The 20,023-nt window shown below is 42.7% G+C and overlaps 1 protein-coding gene across 1 annotated transcript in view; it reads right to left on the bottom strand.

Moving 5' to 3' along the window:
• LOC140204123 (fatty-acid amide hydrolase 2-like) overlaps window positions 1-20,023 on the bottom strand; it is a 77,118-nt gene that overhangs the window by 52,017 nt on the left and 5,078 nt on the right. Inside the window, exon 2 of the mRNA XM_072270494.1 lies at window positions 13,761-13,843. Within this exon, the coding sequence (XP_072126595.1) occupies window positions 13,761-13,843 (83 nt within the window). The remainder of the gene's footprint in view (window positions 1-13,760; window positions 13,844-20,023) is intronic.

Here is a 20,023-nt window from a genome sequence, read left to right as displayed (position 1 = left end):
ACTGCTCACTATCTTAGATTTATTTCTGTTTTCCCCCTGCTCTGCTCTATCATTCCAGTTCCCACCCCCCTGCCAAATTAGACTAAACCCTCCATAACAGCTCTATTAAATGTTCCCGCAAGGATATTGGTCCCGTCTGTAATATTGGATGTTGACATCCAAAGTTCTCTAATCATTCCATCCTTGACCTATCTTCTAACAGGAACATACCTTTCCTGTACTCCGTACAATTGATCTTTAAACATTCTCCACATGCCTGATGTGAACTTGCCAGAAAAATGTGTTCCCAATTAACTCTTCATAGTTCCTGCCTCATGCCCTCATAATTTGCCCTACTTCAATTGAAAACACTCCCGCAATTTATATTGTGAAGTTGAAATTAACCTTGTGCTTCATACCAAAAGGTAATCCAGTGAAGTATTTTATTCCAATGTAAATTCGCTTTTGAGTTTTAAAATGTGTTAGCGTGTCGGGGTTCCACACAGCAGTTTTCTCCTCACCTTGGTTGTTTGAAAATGTGTGAAAGCTTTTCACAGTGAGAATTAACTGTATATTTAAGTGTTGCAGTTACTTGTGAAGGTTCTGAATGAAGAAAGGTACAAGCATAGATTTTTGTTGTCTTATCTGTGTTATGTTCTGGGTTGAGTTTCTTTATTTATTTTCCACACAGTTGATTTCAAGAAACCTAGCTTCCACACTGGCCACGTGAAATCTAGTTTATGGCGAAGGAAATCTATGCATATGTATTCTGGATATGAGATGCCCACATTTCAGAGGAAAATGGGGATTTGGGGAAATTGCTCATTTGTAGACAGTTAAATTGTGAATTTGATATCAAAAATTTTGGAAAGTTTGGAATTTTTGGGTGCAATTCTAGAAGTTGTTTTACTAACAAGATTGCTTTCTTTTATAGAGTACAAAAGATGTTGCCTAAGACTTTTGGTATATTGATTTTGAATTTCAGATTCCTTGGAAAGTAGTTTTGATGCAATCAGGTCATTTTGACTCAGGACCACAGGGAAAGACAAAGGCCGATTGTTTATTTCAGTGGTCTGTTAGACCAATAGCAAGAGTTCTACTGGCTTTCCTTCCAGCACTGGCAGCCTCTTGCCTTGCTGTTCAGCACATGCAATCTCTGACTTTCAATCATCTTGCTCATGTCTATGTCCCATATTCAGTGGAAACGTTCCTGACTCACTGTGCCACACAACACCCTTCCCAGCTAGGCAAACTAGGTACGAAATTGAGTTATTTACAAACATGAATGTTAGAGTTACTCGCTATACAACTCTGAATGCAACCACTCTTTTCCCCATGGAATAAGGTGGCAATCCACACTGCTGTGAAACCATTACAAGAAGCAATAAAACCCCTTGTGGACCTGACTGATAATCTCATTGTTAATGCCATCTTAATTTTCTTTGTTGTCGGCTCGGCTTTACATGATGATTTGGGAAAACCTTGCACAGGATATGCCATTGTTTCCCTCAGCCATGTTGTGGAGGCAGCGGCACTTCCCGTCTCTGCCTCGACACAGCCAGTGTGCTCTTGGTGCTCACTAGAGCTTGTATCCTTGCTAGAGGCTAGTCCGCCAATATTTATACTGAATCACGTTAATTTGGAGTAGCACACGATTATGGACGGATCTGGAAATGACAGGGATTTTGACCACAGTGGAAGTGGGTGGGGAGGTTCCCCTATTAAAAACTCAGTGCACATACGCAACTTATTGGCAGCATTACAGGAACCTAAACAGGTTGTGATTATTAAGTGAACTGTACATACTGGACAAATGGATGAGGTCTCCAAGGCAATAAAACAACAGATTGTACTGCAAAAGGGACAGCAATTAGGCCCTCCCTTGTTGTGTCAGAAACAAGTGCTCCCATGTTGTGGGCCCTGATGACACCTCCCATTTTGAGGGTCTCAGGAGCACACCAGTCCACTGCTCCATTAAGTGAAAGGGTAAAATGGAAGAAGCAGGGTTGTAAGCAGCACAGTTCTGAGTGGCTTCACCCCAATGGACACATTGTGGCCCCAGGTAATTTGGTAGAATAGACTGCCTAATGTGTTTCCAAGTTCACACATGCGGGCAGGAGAGGGATAACTGATTAGATAAACCAAGCTTGTCCCTGGTGTATCTCAAATTGCAGAACAAATCTGTAGACAGTGTATGATATGCGCCTTACAGAATCCAGGAAAATTGGTACAAGTAACAGGGGCTGATACCCTGCCATCAGATGGCCCATTTGTACATTTACTGGTGGACTTTATTGAATTGCCTCAATGTGAAGGGTATAAGTATGGAGGAGTCATTATTGAGGTGTTCTCACGATGAGTTGAAGCATTTCCTTGCAGAAAGAATGATGCAGTTGCACAATGTTAGTTAAAGGAAATAATCCCGTGATTTGGCATCCCCTTAAACAATATACTGACAATGCTACCCATTTCAATGGTAAACTCGTTAAAGTCATACTGTATGCAAAGCCCTGCAGGTGGATCAAGATTTCCATTGTCATTATCATCCTCAGTCAGCAAGCCTAGTGGAAAGGATGAATGGAGCAATTAAGAATAAATTTAGCTAAATGTGTGAGGAAACTGGACTAAACTGGAAACAGGTGGTGCCTGAGGTTCTGATGACAATTTGAGCCATTGATCATAGAATCATTGGCTTGTCCCTATGTGAAATCATAATGTGCATGTGCAAAGGCCATCACCACTGGGAGTTAAGCAGATGGATGTTCATAATCTGGATGAGTGTATTCTGAACTGCTGTATTGCCCCAAAAAAAGCATTTCCAAATATCATTAACAGGAAAAGGAAGCCCAGCAACGAGCAGCAAACACTAAGTGCCACGACATCAAACTCAGACAGTGTGGTGGTGCAGATATTTAAAAGGAAGAATTGTTTGGAACCTTGATTTGAAAGACCGTTTCAGGAATTCAACTTCGAACCTGGATGAGTATACTGCAGTTGTTACCTACTTATTAAAACCTGTGAAGTTGAGTGTGTGCCCACAAAGACTTACCGTACATTCCCAAACCAAAAGCCGTGGATGAATCAGGAGGTATGTTGTCTGCTGAAGGCTAGATCTGTGGCATTCAAGTCTGATGACTTGAAAACCAGGTATGATTTACAGAGGGCTATTTCAAGGGTGAAGAGACAATTTCAAATGAGGCTGGAGGTGACATCGGATGCATGGCAACTCTGGCAGGGCTTGCAAGACAATACTCCCTATAAAGTGAAACTTCCTACAAAGCATGAATGGCAGTGATGCTTCATTACCAGAGGAACTCAATGCCTTCTATGCCTGCTTTGAAAGGGTGAACACAGCTGCAGCTGTTAAGATCCCTGATACACCTGATGACCCTGTGATCTCTGTCCCAGACCCTGATGTTAGACTGCCTTTAAGGAGAGTGAACCCTTGCAAGGCGGAAGGTCTCGATGGAGTACCTGGTAAGGCTTTGAAAACCTGTGCCAACAAACTAGTGGGAGTATTCAAGGACATTTTCAACCTGTCATGGCCATGGGCAGAAGTTCCCAGTTGCTTTAAAAGGGAAACAATTATACCAGTGCCTAAGAAGAATAATGTGAGCTGCATTAATGACTATCACCCAGTAGCACACACATCGACAGTGATGAAGTTTTGAGAGGTTGGTCATGACTAGACTGAACTCCTGTCTCAGCATGTACCTGCAGTCACTGCAATTTGCCTATTGCCACAATAGGGCAACAGCAGACAATCTCAATGGCTGTCCACATGGCTTTAGACCACCTAGACAATACGAACACCTATGTCAGGATGCTGTTCATCGACTATAGCTCAGCATGTAATACCAACATTCCCACAATCCTGATTGAGAACTTGCAGAACCCAGGTCTCTGTACCTCCCTCTGTAATTGGATCCTTGACTTCCTAACTTGAAGACAACAGTCTATGGGATTGGTGATAACATATCCTCCTCGCTGATGATCAACACTGGCGCAACTCAAGGGTGTGTGCCTAGCCCACTGCTCTACTCTGTATATACACATGACTGTGTGGCTAAGCATTGCTCAAAAACCATCAATAAATTCACTGATGATAAAACTATTGTTGGTAGAATCTCAGGTGGTGACGTGAGTGAGATATGCCAACTAGTGGAGTGGTTCCACATCAACAACCTGTCAGTAAGACGAAAGAGCTGATTGTGGACATCTGGAAGGGTAAGACGAAGGAACACATACCAATCCTCCTGAAGGGATCAGAAGTGGAGAGACCGAGCAGTTTCAAGTTCCTGAATGTCAGGATCTCCAAGGATCTAACCTGGTCCCAACATATCGATGTACTTATAAAGAAGACAACGGCTATACTTCATTAGGACTTTGAAGAGACTTGGTATGTCAACAAATACAGTCAAAAACTTCTATAGATATACCATGGAGGAGAGCATTCTGACAGGCTGCATCAGTGTCTGGTATGCGGATGGGGTAAGGAGGTGGCTACTGCACAGGATCGAAAGAAGCTGCAGAAGGTTGTAAATCTAGTCAGCTCCATCTTGGGTACTAGCGTAAAAAGTACCCAGGACATCTTCAGGGAGCGGTGTCTCAGAAAGGCAGCATCCATTTTTATCGACCTCCAGCACCCATGGCATGCCCTTTTCTCACTATGACCTTCAGGTAAGAGGTACAGAAGCCTGAAGGCAGATACCCAGCGATTCAGGAACAACTTCTTCCCCTCTGTCATCTGATTCCTGAATGGACAATGAACCCTTGGACACTACCTCACTTCTTTTAATTGTAGTGCACTGTGAGGTTTCACTGTAATGGTTTCTCTGTAGGGGTAATGTTTGGGTTATGTCCGGAGATAACAGGGCCTGGAATGTGGAGGGACCTATCCAATGAGAGACATGTTTCTTGTGAGTCTGGAAGAGAGATTTTCACCATCTTTGGTCGGTGAGAGAAGGGGGAAGACATGTGGAGAGAGCTGGTAGACCACCAGATGGAGTGGACTGGGAGTGAGGGTCCGAAGGTTGATGGTTGATGAATGGATGTATTTGTGAGCTCCAACATGCACTTCTGACTTTTCTCTTAAAGTGGCCCTTTTTCTTTTTATTTTCAGCATGGATTTGTAACCAGGTAACACATCACGCAACACCCACAAACATGGGAGAAATAGATAGTGGACAGCCAGCGCTTCTTCCCCAGGGCACCACTGCTCAATACAAGAGAACATGGCTTTAAGGCAAGGGGCGGGAAGTTCAAGGGGGATATTAGAGGAAGGGTTTTTTTTATATTAAAAACTCAGAGTGGTTGGTGCATGGAATACACTGCCTGAGTCACTGGTGGAGGCGGATACACTAGTGAAATTTAAGAGACTGCTAGACAGGTAAATGGAGGAATTAATTTTCATTTTTAAAATCTTTTTTTATTAATTAAAGATCAACAAAAAAACATTAAGGTAATCAAGTCAACATGTCAATATATACAATGAAGAATCAAATTACCAAATAACTGATTAACAAAGCTAAACAATATACCAACAATAAGAAAAAATAGTGTTTAGAATATTTTTTTTCCTAAAAAAAGGAATAAGAACCTCTACTAACTGAAACAAAAAAAAAAATCCTGCTAACAAAAACAAAAAACCATTGGGAGCACAACCCCAGATCTATACGCTATACAAGCTTCCATAAAAGAAAAACATCAATCTACCAACTCAATTCCACTTTAACAAGAATCAGAAGGAAACTATCTTAATTAACTCAAATCAGATGCTAGTAGTGAGCAAATGAACCCCACCTTTTCTCAAAGTCAAATCAAGGATCAAAATTTCAACTTCTGATTTTCTCCAAACTAAGACATAGCATCACCTGAGAGAACCACTGTAACAAAGTAAGAGTAGAGGCATCTTTCCATTTCAATAAAATAGCCCTTCTGCCAATAATGTAACAAATGCAATTACATAATGGTCTGATATAGAAATACCATGAATATATTGCGGGATTATACCAAACAAAACTGTCAATTTATTAAGTTGTAAATTAATTTTTAAAGCTTTAGAAATTGTAGAGAAAATAGATTTCCAAAAATGTTTCAATACAGAACACGACCAAAACATATGTGTCAATGTAGCTGTCTCGGTTTTACATCTATCACACTGGCTATCAACATTAGGAAACATTTTAGACAGTCTCTCCTTTGTCAAATAGTGATGATGTACAATTATAAATTGAATTAAAGAGTGATTGGCACAGATCGAAGAGTTAACCAACTTCAAAATTCGCAACCAATCCTCTGTTATCAAGGTCATGTTAAGCTCTCTTTCCCAATCTAGCTTAATCTTAAGTGAAGGGTGTCACAAGAGGGTGCTGGGAACAGACCCAAATGCAAGACACAGACACTGAAGTACAAGGAACAGGACTTGACTAGAGTAGGGACGTGACAGGATTCTGGCAAGGAGCAGGGACAAGAACACAGAGTTGGGCTAGGGAAAGCGGGACCAGGACTAGGAACCATGGACTAGCAGACAAGGCTTGGACTCAGAGCCAGAGACTGGACAAGGACCCAGAACCTGAGTCTTGCCTCAGATTCGGACCCCGGAACCAGGCAAGGACAGGACATGGCTTCAGGACAGGACGTGGCTGGGGTCCAGAGGACTGAGCTTGGAGACAGGACAAGGCTTGAACTCCAAGCCTGAGACTGGACAAGGGCCCAGAACCTGAGTTTGCCTTGGGCTCAGACCCCAGAACCAAGCAAGGATATGACATGGCTTCAGGTTGGGGTCTTGGGTCTTGAGCTTGGCTTGGGATCCTCGAGGCTTGGGGTCTTGGGTCCGGAGCTTGGCTTGGGATCCTCGAGGCTTGGGGTCTTGGGTCCGGAGCTTGGCTTGAGATCCTCGAGGCTTGGGGTCTTGGGTCCGGAGCTTGGCTTGGGATCCTCGAGGCTTGGGGTCTTGGGTCCGGAGCTTGGCTTGGGATCCTCGAGGCTTGGGGTCTTGGGTCCGGAGCTTGGCTTGGGATCCTCGAGGCTTGGGGTCTTGGGTCCGGAGCTTGGCTTGGGATCCTCGAGGCTTGGGGTCTTGGGTCCGGAGCTTGGCTTGGGATCCTCGAGGCTTGGGGTCTTGGGTCCGGAGCTTGGCTTGGGATCCTCGAGGCTTGGGGTCTTGGGTCCGGAGCTAGGCTTGGGGTCTTGGGTCCGGAGCTTGGTTTGGGATCCTCGAGGCTTGGGGTCTTGGGTCCAGAGCTTGGCTTGGAATCCTCGAGGCTTGGGGTCTTGGGTCCGGAGCTTGGCTTGGGATCCTCGAGGCTTGGGGTCTTGGGTCCGGAGCTTGGCTTGGGATCCTCGAGGCTTGGGGTCTTGGGTCCGGAGCTTGGCTTGGGATCCTCGAGGCTTGGGGTCTTGGGTCCGGAGCTTGGCTTGGGATCCTCGAGGCTTGGGGTCTTGGGTCCGGAGCTTGGCTTGGGATCCTCGAGGCTTGGGGTCTTGGGTCCGGAGCTTGGCTTGGGATCCTCGAGGCTTGGGGTCTTAGGTCCGGAGCTTGGCTTGGGATCCTCGAGGCTTGGGGTCTTGGGTCTGGAGCTAGGCTTGGGGTCTTGGGTCCGGAGCTTGGCTTGGGATCCTCGAGGCTTGGGGTCTTGGGTCCAGAGCTTGGCTTGAGATCCTCGAGGCTTGGGGTCTTGGGTCCAGAGCTTGGCTTGAGATCCTCGAGGCTTGGGGTCTTGGGTCCGGAGCTTGGCTTGGGATCCTCGAGGCTTGGGGTCTTGGGTCCGGAGCTTGGCTTGGGATCCTCGAGGCTTGGGGTCTTGGGTCCGGAGCTTGGCTTGGGATCCTCAAGGCTTGGGGTCTTAGGTCCGGAGCTTGGCTTGGGATCCTCGAGGCTTGGGGTCTTGGGTCTGGAGCTAGGCTTGGGGTCTTGGGTCCGGAGCTTGGCTTGGGATCCTCGAGGCTTGGGGTCTTGGGTCCAGAGCTTGGCTTGAGATCCTCGAGGCTTGGGGTCTTGGGTCCGGAGCTTGGCTTGGGATCCTCGAGGCTTGGGGTCTTTGTCTTGAAATGCAGAGGCTGATAACTAGGAGACTGGAGCTGAGACACAGACTGGGAACTGAACATCAGAGCCAGGACTTATCTTTCAACAAGCCAGGACTCATCTTTAACACAGCACAAAATGAGACAGGACAGAACATAGACATAGAGCCAGGAATTATCCTACAACAAGGCAGGACTCAACTTCATCTTCACACCAAGGTGGGACAAGTCTCTCCATCAGGAAACAGAGAATGGTGGGACTTACCCAACAGAGGCAAGGACAAGACAAGACAGGTTCCCCACAGGGCAACAGCAAAAGGGCCTGTCTTACCCCACAGAGGCAAGGGCAAGACAAGACAGATCTCCCCACAAGGCAACAGCAAAACAGCCTGGCTTACCCTACAGAGGCAAGGACAAGAAGAGACAAACACCAAAGAACAACAGATAGTTCCATCTCTGCTCCAGGGAAGCACTGAGTCTCAGTTTAGCCAGCAACCTCAGCTGGCTACAGAAACAGCCAGATCCCTACCTAGCTTGGAGTGGCTGATAGCCACTCAGCTGGCCCAGGAAATAGCCAAATCCATACCACAAAGAACACTCCAACAAGTGGTAACAAGGCTTCATGAAGCAGTGGTCCTCCAACCAGGCCTAGAGATCACAAATAGTTTCACTAGCCTTCCAATCAGCAGGTTGCTCTAATGGGGGTTGACAAGACAAACCAGTAGCCCACACTCAACCCCAAGGCTACTAATATTGCAAGCCCAAAGATGGGAATCAGGTGCCTTTGATTTAGTCAAGCAAGGGACAGCTGGAAGACCCGGAGTCTTGAGTCCATGGACTGGACCGTGAACCGGAATGCGGACTTCACGGACCGGACCATGACAAAGGGTAATTGTACTGTTGTAACAGTAAATTATAAATTTTCTCAATAAAACCTTTCACTAAAGGGTTCATTTTTAAAATAATATCTAACAGGTCAGAATCCTGTATATATGGAAAATTACTTAAATATTATTGTAAGAAATGTCTGACCTGAAGATATTGCAAGAAATGTGAGTACAAGAGAGAGTATTTAGTCACTAATTTCTCAAAAGACATCAATCGACCTTCTTGAAACAGATCCATGAAGGAATAGACTCCTTTATTCCTCCAAAGAAGAAAGGTGGACTCGCTTAATGAAGGTTTAAATAAATAATTTTGATAAATTAAGCTAAGAAGGTTAAAGTTTTTGAGATTAAAAAAATTACGAAACTGGTACCAAATTCGTAATAACTGCTTAATCATAGGATATAAATTTAAATTAGAAATTTTGGCCAGTTGTACAGGTAAAGAAGCTCCTAATAATAAGGTTAAGTAAAACTGTTTCACAGTTTTCAATTCCAAATCAGCCCAAGGTGGTCGTCCATTTTTATCAGCCCAATATGACCAAGAACACATATAACATATATTAACAGCCCAATAGTACATTCTTAAATTAGGCAGGGCAAGATCTCCATCCTTTTTTAATTTTTGTAAATGATATTTTCCAATTCTTGGTCTTTTATTATTCCAAACAAAAGATGAAATAATAAAATAAACCTGATCAAGAAACTTCTTAGATAAAAAAATAGGAATATTTTGAAATACATATAAAATTTTTGGTAAAATCATCATTTTAGCTGCATGAATTCAGCCGGCTAATGAAAGTGTAAGTGGATCCCATCTACAAAATAATTGCTTCATAAAATCCAGTAAAGGAACCAAATTAGCTCCATAAAGGTCTCTATGATTTTTAGTGATAATAATACCTAAATATTTAAAAGAGTCCGTAACTTTAAAAGGAATGTCATCATATATAGAAGCAGAATCATTTAGAGGAAATAATTAACTTTTATGAAGGTTTAGTTTATATTCTGAAAACTTTCCAAATTCATTTAATAATTTCAATAAACTAGGAATGGATTCTTCAGGATTCGAAACATAAACTAAGATATCATCAGCATAAAGGGAGATCTTATGAATAGTCCCATTTATGGAAATTCCATGGATGTCTTTAGCTTCACGAAGTGCAATGCCAAAGGTTCCAGCACCAAATTAAATAACAAGGGACTTAATGGACATCCTTGTCTCGTACCCCGCGAGAGTCAAAAAAAGATCTGCAATTATTAGTACTAACAGTAGCAATAGGGCTTTTATATACCATTCAAATCCACTTATTAAAATTAATACCAAAGTCGAATTTCTCTAAAACATTAAATAAGTATTTCCATTCAACTCTGTCAAATGCCTTTTCAGCATCAAGAGAAACAACACATTGAGGAGTCTTAGAAAGGATAAGTATATAACATTTAATCGTCTCTGAATATTAGAGGAGGAATAACGGCCCTTTACAAAACCTGTTAGGTCCTGAGAGATAATTTTAGCTAGAATATTCTCCAGTCGATTAGCCATTATTTTTGAAAGAAGTTTAGCATCCACATTTAATAATGAAATAGGTCTATATAAAGCACAGTCAGTAGGGTCTTTATCTTTCTTAAGAATTAAAGAAATAGAAGCTTCATTAAATGTGGGAGATAACTCTCCTATCAAAAAAGGCTCTTTAAGCATTTCCAACATATATGGAGAAAGCAATTTCTCAAAGTTTTTATAAAATCATACAGAATAACCACACAATCCAGGAGCTTTACCAGATTGCATTGAAAGAATGGAGGAATTTAAGGTGAGGGATTATATGGGAGGTAGGGTTTAAGGGTCAGCACAACATTGTGGGCCGAAGGGCCTGTACAATGCGGTACTATTCTATGTTCTATGAAACAAAAAGGTGACAGCTATGTCACAGCTTGTTCCAAAAAAAGGCAAAGGGACTGAAGACATGCGGGACCTAAGATGAAATCATTGCTAATTAATGTATTTACAAGCTAGTGGCAAATTCATCAACTGTTACTGAACCACTCCACAATCTGCTGAAAGGCACTAGATGCTCAGACTACCCTATGACTCTTAACGAGTAACTGAAAGAATTTCAAACTTTAAAGATGCCATTGCATACTGCGCCCGCATTAGGGATCCCTAATACAGGTAAGCCAATTATCCTGAATATCAATGAGAAATACATGATAGCAGTATTATCTGAAGAACCTAGAGACCAACAGCATTCTGTTGGCTACGTTACAGGCTGAGACCCTTTGTCAGGACTAACTGATGGAAGAGTATAACATATTATAACATATTATATGTTAACATATTAACATATTATTCTCCGTAATTTCCGCCACCTCCAACGGGATCCCACCACTAAGCACATCTTTCCCTCCCCTCCCCTCTGCTTTCCGCAGGAATCGCACCCCACGCGACTCCCTTGTCCATTCGTCCCCCCCATCCCTCCCCACTGATCTCCCTCCTGGCACTTACCTGTGTAAGCGGAACAAGTGCTACACATGCCCTTACACTTCCTCCCTCACCACCATTCAGGGCCCCAAACAGTCCTTCCAGGTGAGGCAACACTTCACCTGTGAGTCGACTGGGGTGATATACTGCGTCTGGTGCTCCCGATGTGGCCTTTTATATATTGGCGAGACCCGACGCAGACTGGGAGACCGCTTTGCTGAACACTTACGCTCTGTCTGCCAGAGAAAGCAGGATCTCCCAGTGGCCACACATTTTAATTCCACATCCCATTCCCATTCTGACATGTCTATCCACGGCCTCCTCTACTGTAAAGATGAAGCCTCACTCAGGTTGGAGGAACAACACCTTATATTCCGTCTGGGTAGCCTCCAACCTGATGGCATGAACATCGACTTCTCTAACTTCTGCTAATGCCTCACCTCCCCCTCGTACCCCATCTGTTACTTACTTTTATACACACGTTCTTTCTCTCATTCTCCTTTTTCTCCCTCTGTCCCTCTGAATATACCCCCTGCCCATCCTCTGGGTTCTCCCCCCCCCCCACTTGTCTTTCTTCCCGGACCACCTGTCCCATGATCCTCTCGTATCCCTTATGCCAATCACCTGTCCAGCTCTTGGCTCCATCCCTCCCCCTCCTGTCTTCTCCTATCATTTTGAATCTCCCCCTCCCCCTCCAACTTTCAAATCCCTTACTCACTCTTCCTTCAGTTAGTCCTGACGAAGGGTCTCGGCCTGAAACGTCGACTGCACCTCTTCCTAGAGATGCTGCCTGGCCTGCTGCGTTCACCAGCAACTTTGATGTGTGTTGCTTGAATTTCTAGCATCTGCAGAATTCCTGTTGTTTGCATTCTGTTGGCTATTACTCCGCCAAAGACATGATTCTATACACTGATGGCTCCTCAATGATCAGGAAAGGACGTCAAATGGCTGGATTGATGATGAGGTGTTGGCATCAGGAAGCATAGCTTTAAAAGCTTTCATTGAACCATGTAAGTTGGCAGAAGGAAGATCAGCTAACATTTACACAGATTCTCAACATAGTTTGGGAATTGCTCATGGCATTGGAAACTTATGGAGACAAAGAGGACTTCTTACGATTGTCGGAACCCCAAATAAGAATGGCCAACTTCTGTCAGAAGCTGCTGTATTAAAGTATAAAAGCTTCTCTAAAATGATTATAATGGAAAGCCATGAAAATGCATTCATTGATGTAACTGCAAAAATAGCAGCATAGGAAGGAGTAAATGAATTAAAATAATAAAAGGAGGACTGAGAACGTATAGAGTGAACCTGACAACTGTAACTACGGAAACAAAGTTGAGGTCTGTACCATAAATGGACAAACGTGATATTCGAGAGATGTAACAAGTTTTGTGCCCCTTTCCTGGCTTCTGAAAGCATCTTGGATTAAAACATCAGCATCCAACAGGTGGTAGGTAAGAACAAGAGGACCCTAGCCCCATTATGTCAGTGGGAGGATGGAGTGAAAGAAGAGGTGTGGAAATTGAAGATGCAGTTGCGGGCAACATCAATAATGTGGAAGGGAAGCCCCATTCTTTGAACAAGGAGACCACCTCAGATGTTCTAGAACGGAAATCATCATCCTGAGAACAGATGCAGTGAAGGTAGAAGAACTGAGAAAAGTGAATAGCATTTTTACAAGTGATGGGATGGGATGAGCTATGGTCAAGATAGTTGTGTGTGTCAGTTGGTTTCAGTGGTCAGTCTGTCTCCAGAGATGGAGACAAGGAGATCAAGCAAGGGGACAGAGATGTCAGAGATGGACCAAATAAATTTAAGGCAGGGTAAAGTTGGAGCCAAAGTTGATGAAATTGAAAAGTTCAGCATGGGTGCCAGAAGTAGCACCAATGTAGTAATCAATGCAGCACTGAAATAACTGGAAAGTGTTACAAGTGTAAGCTTGAAACAGACTCTTCCTCATAACTGGCAAAAAGGCAAGCACAACTGAGCCCATGGTTGTACCCATGGCTACACCTTGGGTTGGAGAAAGTGAGAAGAGCAGAAAGAGAAATTGTTGAGAATATGAGAATTAGTTCTGCCAGACAGAGGTGGGTGATGAGGGGAACTAGTAAGATGCATTATCTCGAAAGATGAAGAAAGTGTTAAAGCCTTCCTGATGGGGGATAAAACTGGATACCCTTAGTGAAAATGTGGAGATCAGGGCCATGGAATTTAAAGTGATTAAAGTGATCGATCGGAAGTATGTCAAATGTCACAGATCTAAGTAGGAATGTAATAAACCAACAGGAACATGCAGCAGATAATTTTTAAATAATTACTATGCTACCATTGTCAATCAAGTATAACAAAATTGTCATCTTAAAAAGATGTAAGAATAAACTCCCTACCTGTCTGCGACAAGAGCATTGACAATGGGATTGACATCCTTAATCCTGTTGATATATGCTTGTATTACATCCACACATTTTACCTAAAATAAAAAGAAGATTGTTTTACATCTTAATTCACGATGTTGAGATTTGCTCACATGGTCACACAGAAAAATATCGTGACTGGTTGCTTTTTTTTGTTCATGATCAAGAGCCAAACAATATTACAGCAAAAAGCTGCCTATTCAGCCATTAAATCAATGCTTTTTCTTACCAAACATGAGCTCTACATAAACATTATTCACACTACCATTCCCCTTTTTAACGACTATTTCTATTTGAAAAGCACTTAGTGTGGGTTCTGCTTCATTAATAACATGCAGCAAATAATTACTTCTGTAACCATATTATTTCCCATTTCTCTATATTTGACAGGTGCACAAGATGTTTACAACCATATAAAGTGTAATAAGTAAATGAACTGGGCCAAATGTCTTCAAATATTGTACATGTAAACAGAATAAAGCTTCATCTTTCACGAGCATTTTGGAGAAGAATTATAATGGCATCATAGATGAACATAAGTGACTTATGAAGACAGTCATCATTTCAATTTATGCCAAATTACAGATGAGGTCTGAAACATACTGACAAAATGTTACTGTTTATGTGTCTCCATTATGAAGTCTCAAACTCCTGTGCAACGCAAAGATCCTGAAGTCACTTGCAGTGCTCCCTCATTCATACCCTGGATCTGTGATGGCATTGGACTCCTATTGAAATTCAGCGGCATTGAATTAGTTTGACAAATTACTCAACAATTATGTTAGAAAAATAAATTTTCTTCTGCATATAAGTTTTGTAAGTTTTGCAAGCTCATTCCTTTAAATAAACAATAATGAGAAGCAAGGGTAAGAATAGAATAATGTGATTTTTCATAAATTCATGGTGTGCTTTCAAGCTTAGTTATTTGACAGCATCAAAATATCTGAATATATTGTTTATTTGATTTATTCATTTTTAAATTTTGGAAACAGTTGAAGTAAATTTATTATCAAAGTACATATATACTACCCTGAGATTCTTTTCTTGCAGGCATACTTAGTAAGTACAAAGAAACAAGATGGAATCAATGAAAAGCTACACACAAAGAAAAGCAAACAAGCAATGTGCAAGAGACATCAAATTGCAAATACAAAAAAGAAAAATTAAACTGCTTATAACAAATATTGAGAACATGAGATGTAGAGTCATTGAAACTGAATCCTTAGGATGTGGAATCAATTCAGTGAAGTTGTCCACTCTGGTTCAGGACCCTCATGACAGAAGGATAATAACTGTTTCTGAACCTGGTTGTGTGGGACCTAAGGCTTCTGCACCTCTTTTCATTGGGTAGCAGCAAAAAGAGAGCATGGTCTGGCTGGTAAGGGTGCTGGATAATGGACGCTGCTTTCCTGCAATAGCACTCCTTGTAGATGTGCTCAATGGTGGGGAGGCCTTTACCTGATACTTCCATCAGGATGCTGCTTATTGGCTACTGCTCAACGTTTAACACAGCCATTCACATAGAAAAAAAACACAGCTCCGAAACCTGAGCATCTGTACTTCCCTCTGCATCTGGATCCTCAACTTCCTTACCGGAAGACCACAGGCTGTGAGGATCAGAAATAAGATCTCCACTTCACTGATAATCAACACTGGTGCACCTGAAGAATGTGTGCTGAGCCCACCATGCTACTCTCTCCACACTGATCACTGTGTGGCTAGGCAGAACTCAAATGCCATCTAAAAATCTGCTGATGACACAACTATTGTTGGAGTGGTGGCACCAAAGGCACTCACAAATTTCTACAGACGTACCGTGGTGAGCATTCAAACTGGCTGCCTCACCATCTGGTATGGGAGACAGGGGGCACTGCACAGGATCAAGATAAACTGCAGAAAGTTGTAGATTCAGTCAGCTCCATCATGGACACTAGCGTCCTCAGGGTCCAGGACATCTCCAAGGAGCAAAGCCTCAAACAGCAGTCATCATTAAAGATCCCATCACCCAGTCATACCCTCTTCTCATTGCTACCATTAGGGAGGAGGTTCAGGAGCCTGAAGGTCCACACTCAACAATTCAATTACAGTTTCTTACCCGCTGCCATCAGAAATCTGAATGGACATTGAACTCGTGAACACCACCTCACTACGTTTTTTCTCCTTTCAGACTAATTATTTAATTTAACCTTTTAAAATGCACTTACTGTAATTTACAGTTTTTAATATTAGGGATTGCAATATACTGCTGCTGCGTAACAACAAATCTCACGATATATGCCAGAGATATTAAACCTGGTTCTGATTCTGATTATGTGATGGATTGTGGTGTATCCACTACTTTTGGAGGCTTTTCTTTCTTTTCTTTTCAAATCTTTTTATTGTATATATAGGAAAAATAACATGAGTACATCGAAGTAACAACACTTACAATGCCTCAAAAAAAAACACATCATCTTAAAGATTGAAAACAAAATTTTGTGATAACAAAAAACACATACTGAGCAGAAAAGTGAGAAAAAAAAGAGAACCCATTAAGTATACAACCCCGGAGTCATGCGTCATACAAAAAGCTTCTAAAAATAAACATCAAATCGCCAGTAAGAAAATAAAATATACTAGAAGAATTTACAATTAGATCATGGAAAAATTATATCAATTAATTCAAATGATAATAACGAGCAAATGAGCCCCATCTTTTCTCAAAATCAAATAAAGGTTCAAAGGTTCGACTTCTAATTTTCTCCGAACTAAGACATAGCATCACTTGAGAGAACCATTGTGACAAAGTGGGAGCTGAAGTATCCTTCCACTTCAACAAAGTGGCCCTCCTAGCTATCAATGTAACAAATGCAATAACATGTTGGTCAGACACAGAAATACCATGAATATTTTGAGGAATTATTCCAAAAAGCACAGTTAATTTATTAAGTTGTAAATTAATTTTAAGTGCTTTAGAAATTGTTGAGAAAACCAACTTCCAGAACTGTTCCAGTATAGAACAAGACCAAAACATATGTGTCAGTGTAGCTATCTCAGTTTTACATCTATCACAATGACTATCAACATTAGGAAAGATTTTAGAAAGTCTCTCCTTTGTCACATGATAACGATGTACAATTTTAAATTGAATCAATGAATGGCTAGCACAAATTGAAGAAGAATTAACCAACTTCTGTTCATGGGCGTTGGTATTTCCATACCAGGCCGAGATGCGCCAATCAATATACTATAGACAGTGCAGCTATAGAAGTTTGTCAAACTTTTAGATGACATGCCAAATCTGCACAAACTTCGAAGAAAGTATAGGCACTGTTGTGCCTTCTTTATAATGGCACTTAAGTGCTGGACCAAGGAGCATCCTCTGAAATGATAACACCGAGGAATTTAAAGCTCCTCACTCTCTCAATGGACTGGCTCATTGACCTTTGGTTTCGTCCTCCTACAGTTAATAAATAATTCTTTGGTTTTTCTGATGTTGTGGCACCATTCAACAAGATTTTCAGAATCTCTCCATATCACTGATTTGTCATCATACTTGATTAGGTCAACAACAGCACTGGAGATGCACTTACCCTCTCAGTCACAAGTACAAGGTGAGTGGAGCAGGGGGCTAAGCACATAGCCTTCTGGAGCTCCTGTGCCAATGAAGATTATGGAGGAGATGCTGTTGCCAATCCAAATTGACTGGGGTCTACAAATTAGGAAATTAAGAATCTAATTGATGAAGGGCTTACTAAGATCTAGATCTTGGAGCTTATGGTTAGATCTGTGGGGATGATAACATTGAATGTAGACCTGTAGTCAATGAAGAGTATCTTGATGTATGCATCTTCACTGTCCAGATGTTTAGGGTTGAATGAGGAGCCAATGAAATGGCATCTGCTGTGGACTTTTTGTGACTGTAGGCAAATTGGAGTAGATCCAAGTCACTCCTCAGGCAGGAGTTAATATGTTTCATCACCAACCCCTCAAAGCACTTCATCAGTGGATATAAATGCGACTGAACGATAGTCATTAATGCAAGTTACCACATTCTTCTTGGGTGTCAGTATGATTGAAGTCTGCTTGAAGCAGGTGGGTGCCTCAGACTGTCAAAGTGAATGAGTAAAGATATCAGCAAACACTCCAGACAGTTAATTAGCACACATTTTCAGTACTCAGCCAGGTACACCATCTGGGCCAGGTGCTTTCCATAGGTTCAGCCTGCTGAAGGATGCTCTCATGTCGGACTCAGAGACCGAAATCACAGAGTTATTTTGGGCTGCGAAGGTGCCTTCATGCTCTGTTGATCAAAGTGAGCATAAAAGGCATGGAGCTCATCTGGGACTAAACCTTTGTCATCACGTGTCACTTGGTTTTACTCTGTAGAAGGTGATAGCATTCAAGCTCTGTCACAGCAGCTGAGCATCCTTTTGTGATTCAAGTTTGGTCCAAAATTGCCACCTTGCACGTGAGATAGCTTTCAAGATGTCATACCTGGAGCTCTTGTACTTTCCTTGGTCGCCAGACCTGAAAGCCAGATTGAGGGCGTCTGTACTTGTTTGGAGAGATTTATTTTAGCATACGCTTTTTGCCAGTGTGATGCAAAGGAATACAGCAGGCAGCATGAGTTCAGGCGATCAATAATGGCAAATTGTGGTGTACGTATTCTGCTGTTTTAAGCGCTTGCTTTTTAACTGGTACCTATTATTTATATTTTGCGTAGTATGGAGATATTTCAGGGAGAGGTTTTACCCAGATGACACCTACTGAGGTCAGGGAACATCAGGTCGAGAAACTGGTGATCTAAGCCAGCCCTTGAATCCGTTTACAACCATACATGGGCCCTTCACACCCCGAGAAAAACAGAGCCTTTTGACAGAGCTGCCCTCACTTAAAGTGGCATGTGTGAATTCGGAATTCTGTCGTGACCTTGAGGAAAAGGTTGAATTTCACCAAATGCACCCCAAAGATATTCATGTGTTGGTAAAAGTGAAGTGCATGAGGAATATGTGGGACAGGATGGCCCAGGGGGTACAGGATGGTACATAGACAACTACTGGGAACACCAGCAATGAAGAAAGATATTGCTCTTTTAAAGAGGAAGTGAGGCAGTGACTGGGGAGAGGTGAAAGCAACTGGGGAGCGATAATGGCAGTGATTCTGAGAGTAGATGAGACAGCCATGGATTATGCAGAACATAAATATTGAATGTATGATGAGTATTATGGGTTGGATAATCCAGGGAGGGATGACCCAGTGTTTCTGAAAATGATGAAGGAAGGCCTGAGATCAGCCCACCAGAAAGTTGTAGATTTAGGGATAGTGGTGGGGTCAACCTACTCCACAATGGTTTTGTGGGTCAGTGAGATAGACGAAAGACAGTACAAGAGAAATCCTAAAGTGGCTACAGTGGATGCAATGTTTGCCAGTAGCCTGGGCACGAAGCAAGGAACTTCTGGAATAGATGTGGGAGGTGATATGCTGCGGGTAATGGAGCTGGTAAGTCACAGCTGTGGCCTATCGGGACATGGATGGAGGCAGTGCCCAAAAAAGAGGAAAGAAAAACAAAAGGAAGTCATGGCAGACACGCAATCTCTCACCCCATCAGTGCCCAGTTTGTCGATCAGAACACAGAGCTGATGAAGACAGCTTCTAGGCCAGAAAAAGATGTGGTGGCATCCTCCACTACCACCGCTGGTGAGCCGTAGATGTATATGAATGCATCATTTGGGGCCGGCAATGCAATGTTAGCGGACACAGGTGTCATGGTCTGGTCCATGAATTCTGCATTCTGGTTCACGGTCCGGTCTGTGGACTCAGGACTCTGGGTCTTCCAGCTGTCCCCCGTTTCGGTTGGGTTAATCATAGGCACCTGATTCCCACCTGGAGCTTGGAATATAAGTGGCCTTGGGGTCGAATGTGGACTGCTGGTTCATCTTGTCAAGATTTCCTGGGAGCAACCTACTGGTGGAAGGCTAGAGCGGCCACTTGTCATCTTTAGACCACGTTGGAGAACCATCGCTTCGTGAAGTCTTGCTGTCGGTAGTTGGGCTGTCTTTGCGGTATGGATTCAGCCATTTCCCGGGCCAGCAGAGTGGCCATCAGCCACTCCGAGCTAGGTAGGGATCCGGCTGTCTCCATAGCCAGCCGAGGTTGCTGGCCGTAACTGCCACTCAGAGCTACCCCGATGCAGAGATGGAATTGTCTGTCGTTCCTCGATGTTTGTCGCTTCTGATCCTCGCCTCCGTGGTGTA

This window comes from Mobula birostris, chromosome 10 (assembly GCF_030028105.1).
Source record: "Mobula birostris isolate sMobBir1 chromosome 10, sMobBir1.hap1, whole genome shotgun sequence".
Lineage (NCBI taxonomy): Eukaryota > Metazoa > Chordata > Chondrichthyes > Myliobatiformes > Myliobatidae > Mobula > Mobula birostris.
This window is presented reverse-complemented; position numbering and strand designations above follow the sequence as displayed.